General features: G+C 38.5%; 1 protein-coding gene across 4 annotated transcripts in view; it reads right to left on the bottom strand.

The window, feature by feature from the left end:
• Nucleotides 1-4,230: 4,230 nt before the first annotated feature.
• DCN (decorin) overlaps nucleotides 4,231-16,668 on the bottom strand; it is a 39,071-nt gene continuing 26,633 nt past the window's right edge. The window contains exons 3-7 of one of the 4 annotated variants that reach the window (XM_077807690.1): nucleotides 14,542-14,755; nucleotides 14,195-14,308; nucleotides 12,821-12,914; nucleotides 7,465-7,603; nucleotides 4,231-4,425 (exon numbers count right to left, since the gene is read on the bottom strand). In XM_077807690.1, coding sequence (XP_077663816.1) covers nucleotides 4,231-4,425; nucleotides 7,465-7,603; nucleotides 12,821-12,914; nucleotides 14,195-14,308; nucleotides 14,542-14,755 — 756 coding nt within the window. The remainder of the gene's footprint in view (nucleotides 4,426-7,464; nucleotides 7,604-12,820; nucleotides 12,915-14,194; nucleotides 14,309-14,541; nucleotides 14,756-16,668) is intronic. The other 3 variants (XM_077807692.1, XM_077807693.1, XM_077807694.1) reach the window with 3 other exon arrangements.

Genomic DNA, 16,668 nt, shown 5'->3' with positions numbered 1-16,668 from the left:
TCCCAGTTGGTCAGGTGGGTGTGCATGTCAGGAGCTGTGAGAGGAAGTTGTGCTGTTGGAGAGACTGAGTAGTACACACCATATCAGGCACAAGGAAGGAGGCCCTGAGGTAAGGGTGAAGTGGAGCTTGAGGAAGTGGGGGCTGCTGTGGGGGAAGTAGCCCAGAGAATTGTACATGTCATATTTCTAAAAGGTCAGCTACCATAGCTGGTACTATTAGGGTCCCTGGGCTGGAGCCTGGAGTAGAGGGTGGGCCTGGGCTCCCCCCCAGACCTTTGCCCCCTGATTAATCACTGAGACTGGGAGACAACAGAGACTGTGCAAGGAAGGATAACTTCTCTCACCTCCCTCGCCGGCTTATGATGAAAATGGATCAGTAGACTGTGACCCTTGTCTCTAGAGAAATAAGGGTTACGTGCAGGGTCACAGTGGGCCTCTGAGGCTAGCGAAATCCGCCAGGAAATGCGGGACCCACGGAGGCAAGGACAGAGCTTTGTCACACTATCTAATCTAATCTATCTATCTATCTATCTATCCAGATAAGTTGGAAGTTACCATACAAATGTGAGAGGCTAATTAGTTAAGATGAGCTATTATCAGCAGGAGAAAAAACATCACACAACAAAAACACTAACCCAGGAACCTATCCTTGCAACAAAGCCTAATGCCAACTCTGTCCACATAAAGAAAAGGAGTCCTTGTGGCACCTTAGAGACTAACCAATTTATTTGAGCATGAGCTTTCGTGAGCTACAGCTCACTTCATCAGATGCATACCGTGGAAACTGCAGCAGACTTTATATATACACAGAGAATATGAAACAATACCTCCTCCCACCCCACTGTCCTGCTGGTAATAGCTTATCTAAAGTGAGCAACAGGTTAGGCCATTTCCAGCACAAATCCAGGTTTTCTCACCCTCCACCCCCCCACACAAATTCACTCTCCTGCTGGTGATAGCCCATCCAAAGTGACAACTCTTTACACAATGTGCATGATAATGAAGTTAGGCCATTTCCTGCACAAATCCAGGTTCTCTCACTCCCTCACCCCCCTCCAAAAACCCACCCCCATACACACACAGACTCACTCTCTAACACAGCTGTTACTCTGAAATCTGTCCACATATTTATTCAAGTGACACCATCATAGGACCTAATCACATTAGCCATTCCATCAGGGGCTCGTTCACCTGCACATCTACCAATGTGACATATGCCATCATATGCCAGCAATGCCCCTCTGCCATGTACATCGGCCAAACTGGACAGTCTCTACGCAAAAGAATAAATGGACACAAGTGTGACATCAGGAATCATAACATTCAAAAACCGGTAGGAGAACACTTCAACCCCTCTGGCCACTCACAAAAAGATTTAAGGGTGGCAATTTTGCAACAGAAAAGCTTCAGAAACAGACTCCAATGAGAAACTGCTGAGTTTTAATTAATATGCAAACTAGATACCATTAACTTGGGTTTGAATAGAGACTGGGAGTGGCTGGGTCATTACACATATTAAATCTATTTCCTTAAGTTAAGTATCCCCATACCTTCTTGTCAACTGTCTAAATGGGCCATCTTGATTATCACAACAAAAGTTTTTTTCTCCTGCTGATAATAGCTCATCTTAACTAATTAGCCACTCATAGTTTGTACGGTAACTTCCAACTTGTATGTATGTATATATATGTTACTATATGTTCCATTCTATGCATCCAATGAAGTGGACTGTAGCCCATGAAAGCTTATGCTCTAATAAATGTGTTAGTCTCTAAGGTGCCACAAGTACTTCTGTTCTTTTTGCATATATTTGATGATACACCAGTCAAGTGTTGTCTCATTTTGGACCAGCTTTAATTTGGCATGAGCCCACTAGACTGAGGGTGTATTATCATGGCCTTTATTTATTCCAACTTAAAGAACAGGTCTGAGAGGCAGTGAGACCACATTATATTAGCAGTGATTGGATCGTACGAGGGATGTAGTCTTTGGGGACAGCATTTGCTTTAACATTGATCATACATTCATCTTGTAAGGACCCAGTTCCTTGTACACAGAGGGGAAGTATGGACTGAATCTACCACATATCTACCACATAACAGGATCTCAGCCAAATGAGACATATGACCACAGCATGAAAGAAAGGTACTGCATTGGACTAGTTCTACTGCCAGGTAGGGAGAAATGGAACGTTTTGGTTATATTTGGATCTAGATGTTTAAGTAATACATTAATAAAAGTTGTAGCCATTTATTTAAACAGTGTACATATTAGTTGTGTGGACTCTTTATGGCTGTTGATGATACTTGTATCCTTTGCTGAAATGCTATTTTTGTAATTTTCTAGTTTAGTTTCTAGTTTCTAGTGTAGTTTTCTACACTACTTCTCCCCAGTGAATTATGTCAAATTTCCCAAAAGCTCCTATAGAAAAAATTCACTTTGGTGGCTGACATCCTGCCACATGACAGGACATGTAAAGATTCTGATCTTAAACTCCCAGATACGCAGAACTAAATAAGGAGGTTATTTGACTGAATGAATGGAAAAGACATGAAATAAGTACGCAATTAAATTCTGTCCACATCTCTTATGAATATTATGGGTCTTTATAATTTCTGCTAGTTACAGTAGTGACAGCTACAAAAAGAACATTTTCTTTCTCATGAAAAGAAATTTGTAGAAGACTGCTGTGTTGGAAAGTGGGTTTTTTTTGTTTTGTTTTCTAATGTCTTTGGGGAATAAGAGACAATGTGTGCTCATTTTAGCTGTCACTGAGTATAGAAGGTTTTTATTTTTGTGGACCCATCCAGGATTATAATTCTGACAATTTGTCTGTTTTGATTACATAACCTACATAATAAAGACGAGGAATTGGGAGTTTGCCTGTATTACAGCATTCTTTAATATAAAAGCCATACAAGTTTTACAAATTGAAAAGATTGACTTGGAGAATTAAGTGGCCTCGGAAGGTTCTTTTAACATGACAACTGGAATGAGTATAAAAAGAACTTTGTAGACAATGGAAGTAGAAATGTGCAGCCTTCCTTTGCCATGCCTATTACCCTCTCATACCAACTGTAGAACCCAAACACATGGATTGCTTTCAAACCACTCTTAGAAGAAGAAGAGATTTCCAAGAATGATGTCCCAGTTCTGGCCAGTGATTTAATCTTTTTCCCAGAAGTATGAGTCAGCTGATATTCCAAGACCCACGAATACCTCCATTTCTTCAGATAGGCAGGCTGCATATCTCTACTTGACTTTTTTAAAAAAAATAGTTAAAAACTGAAAACAGTGAAGAGAGTCGACTAGTGTACAATACAGAATCAGTGAAGAATGTTGAAGTTTTTAGATTTTATATCTATAACTGGATTAATATAGAAGGCTAAATCATAATTACCTCACTCTCACAAGTAGGCCCAGTGAAGACAATGAGACTGCTCATGTGATTAAGGTGTGCTGGATTTGCCCCAGATAATGGTAGTCATCATGATCCAAAAGTAGTGAAGAACAGGAATATATGACAAATGTCTTGTACTGCAAATTATTTATTTTTTTAGGCCAACAAAACTTTTATTTGCTAACCTTGACTAGAATTGCTCAGGTAGATTTGTAAACACTTAGAAAAGGAAAAATGTATACTATATGAGTTTGTTTTATTTTTTTTTACCAAAATAATGACATTAGCAACAATTTATATTGCCTTTGCTAAATAGATACATTCAGAAACAGGCTTTAAACATGTTATAGCAGATATTTTTAAACCTCCAGGGCTTGATTTAAGTTTAAAGGGGCTAACTGTGCCCAAGAATAAAAAATAGAGTCTCATCTCCTTTTTACTCTACCAATTTCCATGAGTGGCTATAAAAACAAAAACAAAAAAACCCAACAACCCTCAATCATTATCATTTGTTTTTAATATCAAAAGATTTGACAAATATTTACCCCGAATCTCATATACAATGGAATGTTCAGCTAACTGAAAGATACCACAGAAAGCATTCTGGCAAGATGAAGGCTGAAATAAGTCTAAATAGAGTACAGCTGGCAATTCTTTTGATGGTGTGTTTTGTCTTATACATTTATAAAGAATCAGTAATTTTACATCAATGGGTGATATCCACTCAGTGAAGTTTCCAGTATTTGGCTTTAATTGTTAACAATTTTTAAACAGGCTTATGACAACAGGTATTTGTAGCTGAAATACAACCGAGCTCCATCTCTGTGGCTCTATTTGTAATTTCCAAGCTGTACTGCCGAACGTTCATAGACACATCGGAAAGTAGATGGCTGGATTTCCCAGTATTGTACAGGGTTGCTGAAAAGACTCACACCTGAATAGGAAGCCTTTTTGGTGTTGTATCCAGGAGGGCAAAAGTCGCTGGGGCCAACAGAAGCAATTTTATTGTTATGAAGGTAGACTACCTGAAATATATACAATTGTTTCAGTGAGAAATCAGACTACTATGGCAAAGTGCATAACTAATCTGGATATTTCAGAACATCAGTAAACATTGTACAGTACATGACAGCACAGTAATCTACCTGCTCCTCTAAATACATTTTCATTTGATACTTTATGCTAATTTTCTTGAGCTACTAAGGCCTAGTCTACACTGGGGGAGAGGTGGGGGAGATCGATCTAAGTTACTCAACTTCAGCTACGTGAATAACGTAGCTGAAGTCAACGTTCTTAGATATACTTACTGCGGTGTCTTCACTGAGGTAAGTCGATAGCTGATGCTCCCCTGTCAACTCTGCCTGCGCCTCTTGCTCCGGTGGAGTACCAGAGTCAATGGGAGAGCGCTCGGCGGTCAATTTATCACGTCTAGACTAGACGCGATAAATAGACCCCCCAGCTGGATCGATCGCTGCCCATCGATCCAGTAGGGAGTGTAGACAAGCCCTAAAAATTTAACTGAACTTTGCCATGGCTAATAACCAGGAATCCTAGTTTTCTGTGATTAAAAAGCAAAACAAAATTATCTGATTAAAAAAACATAAAAAGACAAATTTTTCCACACTTAAAATGAAATGCTGAACTTCAGTTTCCCTAGATACAATATATATTGAACGCAATGTTTTATTGATACAGTGGAACCCCGTTTATCTCAACTAATTGGGACTGGGGCCAGATCAGGTAATCAAAAATTTGGATAATCTGGAGAGCTTCAGCCCTGCCGCACAGGGCTGACAGCCTGATCCCCGCTGCCCAGGGTTGACAGCCCCTCTTCAGTTAATACGGAGAGCTGCATAATGGAGGGTCAGATAAATGGGGTTCTACTGTATATGTTTTTATTTTTTCACAAAATGTAAAAACTAAAGATTCTCTGTAAAAATGCAAAGTCTGTGCTTTTTCCACGTTTTCCGTGGCAAACAGATTTGTACGATCCCTGCTAATAACTTTTGAAGACTGGTCAAATAAAGCTGTGTCACTTCTAATCTAAGGGCCCAATTAGAAAGGTACTTAAGCACATGCCATACTTCAAGCAAGTATTTGTGACTGCTCATATGCTTAAAGTTAGGCTTGTGCCTAAGAATCTAGCTGAATAAGAGACTACAACCCAAAAACTAAAGCAAAACTAGCACTGTGATATAATCATTATTGATTGTAAACATTGTTCAATCATAATCATTCCTCTGGCCAATATATTTGTTACAAAGTGGATAGACAAGACAGGGAGAGAGAGTGTGTGTGTTTGGTTTTTTTTTCAAAGTGAACATAGACTGTTTTCTATTTGGCCTTTTGCTTCAATATAGAGAATATCATCAATATTGTGATAATTTTAACTCCTTGCCAAGAGCAATTATAAAGATTTTAAGGCTGACTACAGCATGGGCATTCTTTTTCCACCAATGTTTGCAACGTATAATTTAATTATTTATGACAAATGTTATATGCTTTAGTCAAACTTGATGATATTTTTCTCTTGTACAAGATACACCTAGCTGGGGTTAAGAATGATAATTCACTTGGATATGGAGGAACAGGAAGGACAAAATACAGGATATGGAGGGACAAAATAGTTTGTATCTGTATTTTTATTAGCATTATTTTAACAATTGAATTATTTTCTGCGTGGTAAAGCAACTATTATATAGGTCATCTCAAATAAGTGCTGATAAAACTTCTATACGCTCTCATGATCATGTATTTAGTAAATGGTCATATTTTAAATGAAAAAAACTATTTTAGAAACATCTTAAACAGTTATATTTCCGAAAGGGACTATTTTTTGTTTTTCTTCAAGTGCAATGCCTTTGTTATACTGAGTCCAACTGTACAGGGCTCAGAGGGAGCTATAAAACCCTCTGAGAATGACCTATGTCTAGGAATGTCACAATTTTAAAGTTTGCTATCTCCAGGATTTTCCAGAGCTACATGCAAGTGCTGGTTCCCATTTAGGGAATCTTTCCTTTCCAGTTATTTGACGTTTGTGGGTGAAATCCTGGCCCCACTGACATCAATAGGCGTTTTGTCATTGACTTCAATAGGGCCAGGATTTCACTTCATATTTCTAGACCTTCAGGCTTAGAAGATGTCTGAGCTTATATCTGTTACTGGTGTGGGACTGCATATGAACTGTTCTTGGCCTCAGGAAGGTGTAATTTTGTGAGAGACCAAGGCAAACATTTCTGGGACAGTTATTAAAAAAAATGACTGTCTAAAGCTGCTGAAAGGTTTTGAATCTGAAAAGAAGTCTTGGGGAGACAGTGTGGAAAGAGCAGCGAAATGTGCATGATACATTTATCAAATTTATTATCTCCATGGCACACACATTTATGGGTCTATGGACCTCCGCAGTAAGGAGACTAGGTACCTCCATGTCCATATACTCAAAATTAGAAATGAAATGTCAATCCTCTAATATGCTGTACTTTCTTTTACATGTCAGCATATATTCAATGGTGTAATCCAGCAGTTCTGAAACTGTGGGTCAGGACCCCAAAGTGGGCCGTGACCCCATTTTAATGGGGTCACCAGGACTGTCTTAGACTTGCTGCGGTCCGGGGCTGAAGCCTGAATCTCACTGCCTGGGGCCGAAGTCCGGGGGCTTCAGCCCTGGGCAGTTGGTCTCAGGTTACAGGCCCCCTGCCTGGGGCTGAAGCCTTTGGCATTTGGTTTTGGCCTCCGGGCCTGTGGCAGTGATGCTTGGGCTTTGGCCCCCACACCCAGGGCGGCGGGGCTCAGGGGGATTCAGGCTTTAGTCCCCCCTTCTGGGGTTGTGTGGTAATTTTTGTTGTCAGAAGGGGGTCACGGCACAATGAAATTTGAGAACCCCTGGTGTAGTCAATTACTGCCAAACAGTAGATATGAGGCTTGCCTCAAGTCAGAGTTTGGGGGCACAAATGAAAAAGATAGGATGGCCAGTACTGTGTAATGTTCAAAGATCCATAGTTCAAAGACCTGTTTTTCAGTCCCTTTCAATTATTGCACATCTGAGTCCATAAGATATACTTTACCTGGATGTATTTGTGTTCAGCCAGCCCACCAGGCACTTTGACAAGTTCATTGTTATCCAAGTGGAGTTCTTTCAGATGAGGTATACTAGCAAGAGAGCCATTATCAACAGCACTGATACTGTTGAAACTGAGACCCAATCTGCAAAAGGAAATGACACTGGGTAAACATTAGCAAAACAACAAATTCTGACAGGTGATTGCTATTGCAGTTCTTCACAAAGTATGTAGTTTTTCAAATTTATCACACAATGGGGCAGGATGGCCCTATGGATTGCTAATGGGATACAGAATCACAAAGCCACAATACATTTGGATGAGCAGGAAATTCCATGACTTGAGCTACCAGAATGATCATTGCATAATTCAATTTGTTTCCACTTCACCTTGTATTTCTGAGTTACTTGCTTACTATTGCTACAGCATGTATTTTTGTATATATTCACATTTACAGTAGTCACCAGGCTATCAAAACTGACTTTCTAAAATTCACCTTATGAGCTTCTTGCATGACCAGTGGAATATTGAGGCTCTAGACTATAAATTTCTCTTTCTATTTATGTGACCCCATTACAGTGTATCTGAGCATCTCACCAACATGTATCAGTTTATCCTGACAGCATCCCTGGGAGATATGGATATATTTATTTCCATTTTACAGATGGGGAACTAAGGCACAGAAAGATTTAATGACCTGCCCAGCAAAACACAGGAATTGTGTCAGAGCTAGGAAATGACCCCAGAGCTCCTGAGTTGCAGCCAAGGGCTGTAACCATATAACCATCCTTCCTTTTAATAGTATGCACATTCTGGATTTACTAGCACAATTTTGTCCAGCCTGGAAAATCTGGTCCTATGTGTATTTGCATATTGTTGCCCTTCATGTCTGAAATCACTAAAATTAATGAGTTTCCTTCTCTAAAGGATCTGGTAATCCAAGTTAAAACAGTCTGTTCTTCAGCAGGAATGCTATCCTGTAAAATAATCTGTTATAATATATCTAGTGGGAAGGAGTCTGCTTTATCCTTTAACCTAAAGCATTGCTTTTTAATTTTCAGGAAAATATATTCGTTGTGGGACTTCTTAACTATACAACTCTAAGCAACAGCCCAAGTATTTTATAGATGTAATCAGAACCTCTAACAACAGTACAACTTATTATAGATGAAGACTACTAGAAACTGGCAGTTTCACAACAATCTGCTATGGTAATGCTGTATAGTTTATACCAGGTACAGAAGTCAGATTCTGGACCTAATATGTAACCACACAACTGAACGCATCTGATTAGACTTTATAGCCATAAAGAAGTTCCCAGAACTGATGCCAGTCAAGATTAGAACCCATTGTGCAGAGTGTCTTTAATAAAATAAACATGGAAAGAAAGAGTAATGCTAACATCTAGTACAACTCACTAGATTTAAACTACAAACAAAACTACTATAACACGACAAAACTATTAAAGGTCTGATCCAAGGTCCATTGAAGCCTCCCACTGAGATCAGTGGGCTTTGGATTAAGCCCTAAATAACTGATATGACAGTAACATTACTCCTATAAGAATCAACCTTAATGTAGTTCAAAAGATCCCTTACCTTTACTAGAATATGTCAAATCCTAAGAACTTCACTTAAGTTCTTACTTAAACAAAGTTCCCAATGACTACAGTGCATAAAAACTAAGTAAAGACTCCAGGATTTCATTTCATGTAATTAGCTTGGCCTGAAGAGCAAATAACGTATTGGAATTATTTAGAAAACTTTGGCAATGTGTATCACACAGGATGTTTGGGGATGTGTCAAAAATATGGTCATTTTGGCAAAACCTTGTACAAAATCTAAATGAACACATATCTAAAACATAATTTGGATACAAATACAAGTATCGAAGCAGACGTGTCTAAGATAAAGAGCATTCCATGGGAACAGCAGAATTGGCTTTTATTTTTGTATACTGACAGAGATGAAAAAGTGGCATACAATAGTTTTAGAGTGTTAGAACACAGTATGGTTTTCATCTTCTTTCTTTTTTTTCTGTAGGGATAGAAGGGGAGGAAGTTGGGAAATGGTTCTTTATATAATAGCTTTTTATATTTGTAAATGATTTACAGATGTTTTAGCTGTATTAGACTCATCACTGAATGACTTGTGAAGACTAAGAAAGAAAAAATATATAAAAATAGAAATGAACATCTATATTGTAATTCAAAAGGATGTGTTCAGCTTCTTTAGTCTCTAACCCCTCCGCTGGCCCTTTCCCATGTTGCTATCATATTGACTTCACAAACACCACAAATCTGAATATTAGCATTTAGGCCCAGGTACAACTTCCATTGTATGCAATGGGAGACTTCTCATTGACTTTTAATGGGAGATAGCCCTTAGTACAGTCACGTACCTAATGCACGCACTCTCCTGTGGAACTCCATACTATATACAATCCACAGAATCATTTGTCAAGTTAAAGGGGTTTTTTGCTGTAGCTTTGTGTGAACTGTGTTTTAGGAGACTTAAAAGTAAACTTTAAAAAACATATTGCTGTTCCGCTAGTAGTCACGGATTCACCACAGCGTAAACAGTGGAGCCAGGAAGAGGCATCATGCTGAACAGGTGCCGTACCAAAATGTCCTAACACAGACATACACTAAACTGGCCTGTGTCTGAAACATTAACTGCAGCTTAAGGAAGCTATTAAACTGCTTATCCATGATAGGTTCCAGCAGAAGAGAAGTCAAATTCTAGCCTAACTGGGTGGCTACCTACATTTTTATTTAGGCACTTAAATGAAAGTAGCTCTTTTTTTTTCTGGTTGTTTTTTGGCCCTTGTATTTTATTCAACACACCTGTGGGGATTCTCCCCCTTTGCTCTCCCAATGGCCCTACCTTTCCCTCCTCTTTCTTCAGCCTTCCTCTCTCTGCCCCATCCCCACTAATCTAATTCATGATTAATCTAAATTTAAAAGCAGGTTGATTGAGCCTCATGGTTTGATAATCCTGCAGCGTGCTGTTGCGTAGTATGAATTTGGCACCACCTTTTTCCCAAGCCAGTAGATTTAATCTAGAGCCCCAGAAAAAAATTGAGTGTTTTTCTAAAGACATCTGCCCTCTATAAGAGTTCTTGCTGTCTGATTAATGAAGTGGTGGTGGCCTCTTCTCCACTTCTTTCATTGTCCAAAGCCATAATCACACCCATCGGAAGTGAACATGTGAAAAGGAGGTAAAACGGTAGTTCTTCAGAATGAGGAATTTGGAACGTGTAGTTGGATTTGGCTGGAAATATTTGGAAGCTCAACGGTGGTGGGGAAGAAAGGGGAATGCCAGGACCCACACTTCAAAGTAAAATATCAGGATTTTTGTTTTGGAAGGGTTCTTTTTCCTCGTTTCTATGAAGGTTGTTACATAAGCCACTAACTTTAGACTAAATGGTTGCATTTAAAATATTGCTTCCTGGTCCTTAATTCATAAGTTATTGTATTTTTCTCATATGCTTACAAAAAATTCAGGAGACTTCCAAATAAGGCATCAGAACATTGTGTATGGCTTTCTGGGTGAAGGTGTATCTGTGATAACACATGGTGACAAAATGAGACATATAGCAGAGAACTGAACATTTTCAGTACTGAAATGTTCTGTTTGGATTTTACAAGCCCCCAAAAGCTTTTCCAAGAGACCGATTCCAAGAAAGAATAAAGGGACTATCCATATTTAAAATATCCAAGAAACTTCATTTGAACCAGTTATATTTACTTCAGTGCATTTAATTCCAGGCCAAACTAATGTAAATAGAGAGGCAAATTCAGCTCCTATTAGCTTCTAATATGTTTTCCAACTGTCTCTCTTCTCTGCCTGCATTCTGTCAGTCAGATGAATGATAGACATATAAATGACAAAAAAGGCCTTGATAAATTAAATATTCGTCTTCATAAAGCATTATAAAATATCATAATCTTATAACTTCAGAAGCCCCAGTTTGATAATTAACACATTACTGGGCCCATATTACTCTCTGATGGGATGGTTAATGAGAGGTAACCCACGGAATAATTCTACTGGTTTATTAACATCCTCGACTGAAGTACTGGACATCACCCTATATTTTTCTGCATCTAGAGGAACCCCAAAATGCCATTATTAAGATGAAAAAACCCCACCTTCCTGCACAGAGTATGATTCTTTTGCATTGTGCTGTTGACCCAGAGCAGTACAATGCAAAATACTTACCTCACAAACCCCCTAGTCAGCATCAGTATGAGAGTCACAGTGCCTGACTCTCTCGGCTTTGTATAGTCATTTATACCACTGTAAAGTGAGTGAAGAGTTGGTGTAAAGTGTTACCAAACCATAAGTAAGTGTAGCATTTTACACCTACTTTGCATGCAGTCTGTACCAATGTATATGAGTACACAGTGCGGTGAGAATCATATGCACAATGTTTATTCAAAATATTGCACATGATATTTTCAGTCAGTTCACTGAGTCATTGTCCTGGCATGTATTTTTCCACATCAACCTACTTACACCTTCCTCTGAAGCATCTGCTGCTGGCCACTGTCAGAAACAGGATACTGGCCTAGATAGACAATGGGTTTGATCCAGTACGATAATTCCTATGTTCCTATCTATTTCTCTCATCCTATTTTAGGCCTCAATTCAGCAAAGCCTTGATGTACAGGTGTAAGTGCTTTGCTGAATCATAGCAATAGTCCCTAGTGGACATTTTTGCACAACATATCACAAACATTGGATTTCCTAAATTTCCAAAGTTTCCTTATTTTTAATCCTCAAAATTTGAGAGCATTTTCCAAAACGGGTTATTGCTAGGTCTGTTCAAAATTAATTCCAGGTAGCAGTGTTTTTGCCTGGTAAATTCCTTAGATTTCAAAAAAGTTGTTTGAGTTGCTCAGTGGCAAAGTCCCGGTATTCTCACTAAGCCTTGTCTACATGGTGGGTAATATACACTATGGCGGTGTGATTTCTAAAGTTCACTGACATGTTCCACATGAATTGGCCCATGTAGACCCCGCTGGTACGTACTAATGGTTCCCTATTGTGCTCCAACTTAGTACCCTTTCAAACAGCATTATGTTAAAGTGTACTAGGGAACTTTTGAGTGCATACCGGCAGGGTCCATATGGGCCAAATAACACACAACACATTAGTGTGCATTAGAAATCTTACTCCCTTCATGGACATTGCCACACCATGTAGACAAGCTCTAACTTTTCCTGCTAAATGGTTTGGCACATCTCAAGCTAAAAGATTATCACCCTTCTTAACTACAGAGTGATTTCTTCCTATTGTGTGTATTGCAGCTATTGTTTTTTACATAATACTTGTAAGTTATGTGAAAATGTTATTACTTAGCCAAGTTGACAAGTCCAGCTAGACTTTCAGAATCAATTTTGGTGATCTTGTTGCCGTCAAGATGAAGCTCTGTAAGGGATGGAGGAAGGCCTGAAATAGAAGATGTCCCAAAAAAGTTTCAGTATAACTCAAATATAAAAAATGGGCCTGATTCTCAGTTCTATTATGTGTCTTTTATATTGCTAGAGTGGTATAAAAGAGCCTTAGCATAACTGAGATCAGGCCAATTAATTGTGGAGCATGGACCCATCAGAGAAGAGTCATGAATATTGCAACTTGCACTTTGAAAAGTATTTGTTTAAAACATTAAAGAAGAACTTTCACAATGAGGAGAACTTGAAAAGCGTGGATTTTCAAATAGCAGTTCACTTTGAGTGAAATGAAACCCTGTGCTGAGGGCTAATATTCACCAACTAAATCGCACATAAATCTTCAAAACAGCTTAAATGGGACTCTGCAGAGAGGTGAATTTCAGCCTGCACACATTTACGTGTGGAGGTGTTAAATTTGGACCCAGATGTCTTTGATAGTTAGCAATAGTGACAAAAGAATTAATTTAAAAATGAAAACTACCGTTGGGTTTTTTACTTTTGTGTAGAGCATATTTAAATATGAATCTTAGTGTGCAAATCCCTTTTATTACAGAAAAACACCCAGGGCCCAATATTTTGACTATCGTAAGCAGTATGTACAAAAGAACAGCCATAACAGAAAATGAGTGGGAGAATAATACTAAATAAAAAACTTCTGGTATTAACTTTCTGAAATTGTGTGCATTTTCACAACAGTTTGCTGGACAAAATATTACTATAGCTACCATCATTTCCTGCAGTTTGGAGCCATTTTGTATATTTTTGAATCCTTTTTGCATAGGCTACACTAGAGATCTATTAGTATAATGAATACAATGAATTATTCAAAAAATTGCAAATGTTTCCATTTTGCAAATGAATGCTTCTTTGACCCTGAAGGTCACACTCACTCACAGTCACAGGGCCTGGTTCTCATCTCATTTACATTGGTTTTACAGTAATCTAACACCATTGAATTAAACGGGGTTACTCCTGATCTACACCAGTGTAATTTCAATCAGAATCAGGCCCATAAACATTTTTCCCACTTCCTCTCTCAGCTGGAAGAAATCCCAAATAAACTGGTTTACCTTTGTAACTGAATCTCACGCAGAGCTCTATTAATGGAATATCAAATTGCACCGCCCTTGTACTAGCCCAGTCAAGATTTGGAAGTGCACGGATTTAACTCAAAAGGCTCTGATTGTCTTCTGGTGGAATTTTACCGTGGCCTTGAAGTCTTACTGATCAGTATATTTTACATGCCTGAATCTGCTAAAATCTCGTAGCTATTCTTACCTCTAGGGATACTAGTAATGTTGGTATCTGAAATACGGATATAGGAGAGCTTCTTCATCCCTTGAAAGGCTCCATTTTCAAGCCCTGAGCTCTTGAGTGGGTTGGTGCCCAGTTCTGCAAACAACACATGTTTGTGACATGTACGGTAGTTTACATTTATAAGTATTAAACAAAAGAGCATTTTTTTCCAGTGAATCATGGATAATTTGGCTAATTGCTGTAGACTATCAAGACACTTCTTGGCTTATCCATGTAAAAGATATTTCAAGTACAGTGGGTTAAGAGTAATATCTAGAAAATATATACTACATCAAGTTACTTTAGCAAAAATCTCTTATGATGCATACCTACGACAATCATACTATTCAGTCCATTAAAGACAACTTTCCTCAGCTTGGTGATCTCATTCTCATGGGCACGTAGCTCCTGAAGGCTTTTAGGCATGTTTTCTGGAAGTTCCTTCAGGTTATTCTTGGAGAGGTAAAGTCTCTCCAGTTTCTTCAGTGGAGCAAAGGCTGCAGGGCTGATCTTGCTTATCTTGTTGTTCACAAGGATCAATGCCTGTGAAATAATAAAGGAGATTTTGTTACCTCCATTGTGGGCATAAATTTAGGGTAAAGTTGCATTAAGACTGAAGAATTCAAAAAACCACTGATTCACTGTGTTGGCTGTGTTGAAATGCAATGCAGAATTTCAAAAAATCATAATAGCAAAAGATAAATAACTACAAAAATACCTACAAAACTACTTATGGCCAAATCCTGCTCTCTGGTGCATGTGCAGCTCCTATTGGAGTCCATAAGAATCACGTCTACTTCCCAGGACAAAATATAATCCTTTCATTTGACACCAGTGGGGAAGAGGCAACTCACATAAACATAACTTCATCACCACCTCAGTCTCTGTAGTAATAATAACAATTCGCCAAATCGTGTCACTTAGGGCTCCCTGGATGTGATGGGAATAGGAGTGGGGAGTAATTTGTAACACCTATTTTGGGTTGCAGTATTTTGCCACCATGCAGCCAGCCAATTCTCCCCGCATTCTACCCAGTCTCTCCAAGGAAGAAAATCTGTGATGACTGCATAAGGAAAGGGCACAATCTAGCCTACTAATATTGTCTGACATTATAACTATCCTTTGGGTCTTCCAGTCTGTACTTGTTAGATTTTTGTCTGACTCAAATCACAAATCACATAGTGTAGCCCTTGAAGTCAATGGGTTTACTCACATGAGTAAGGACAGTTCACTTTAGTAACAATTGCTAGGATCAGCATTTTGGTTTTTAAATCCGATAGTTCAGGGATCATGTCTTAATTTGTAACCCTTACAGCACTGATCACACTGTTGAAGTTTAACAAACAATAATGTAATAAATAGACAAGAAGTTCCTATGCCAATCATTAATGTGAGGACTGTAATAAATCAAAGATAAGGAATGTTATATATTATAGTGAATCCACATGAGGTTCCTTCCATCTTTCCACCCATTTATTTATGCTCCTCACAGAGTGTTATGAAGCTAAGCGAATTAATGGTTGTACAATGCCTTGAGAGTACTGGATACAAAGTGCTATGTACATGTAAAGTATAATTATTTTTATATTTATTAGCAGAGCACAGTTCCAGGGCATTCTTGTTCACTTACTGCACCATATTACTGGTAGGAATGTAAAAAAAACAAACAGATGCCTTCACTCCACATGTTTTGATAGCCCACATATTTTGGTCCCATTCCAATATATTTCTTACCAATTCTTAATCCTCCCATAGTTAAACTTCTGTCAGCTACCAGTATATCTAATGGGGAAAAGCTGAACGTTTGAGTCTTTCATCAATCAGTTAGGCAATAAATAAGTGCCCAGGCAGATATAAGTGTCTGTGGCAGCAGCCTCTTCTGAGTGAAAATTGAAAGGTGAAAGGAGAAAAGTGGAATGATAGTTTTGAACAGTGTGTATGTGCACTGTATATTTTTCCCTAATGTATTCCCCTTTCAATTCACCCTAAGTAAAATGAGTAGTATATTTTATATTGGGTCCACAGTGTACACACATACCTGTATATCTCTGCTTTAATTTTGTGAACTAACCAGCAGCAACCAGATTGTTGGGAGGAGGTCACTCATAGTTCAACAGGCTAGTTCACTGACAATAATCCTTTCCCAAAATAATTTTAATGGTCATATAGAAGATATAGTCATAATTCTCACTTACTCTCTTGACACTGATAAGTCAGAAGAACTGCAAGTAGAAGAGGCCAATGTTCTGTCTAATACAATGACCTTTCTCTGAAAATAACCAATGCCACAATTTTTGGAGGAAGCTGTAAATCCCATCCCCAGCATAATGCAGCTAACAACACAATATTAGCACAAGGGGAACAACACTTCTTGGTATCAGCTAGTGGTGAATGTTATGCCCTGAATCATGAGGATTTAATGCCCTTTATCATTTTTAATATAACCAGAGTAACTA

Source organism: Eretmochelys imbricata, chromosome 1 (genome assembly GCF_965152235.1).
Source record: "Eretmochelys imbricata isolate rEreImb1 chromosome 1, rEreImb1.hap1, whole genome shotgun sequence".
In the NCBI taxonomy this organism is placed as follows: Eukaryota; Metazoa; Chordata; order Testudines; family Cheloniidae; genus Eretmochelys; species Eretmochelys imbricata.
This window is presented reverse-complemented; position numbering and strand designations above follow the sequence as displayed.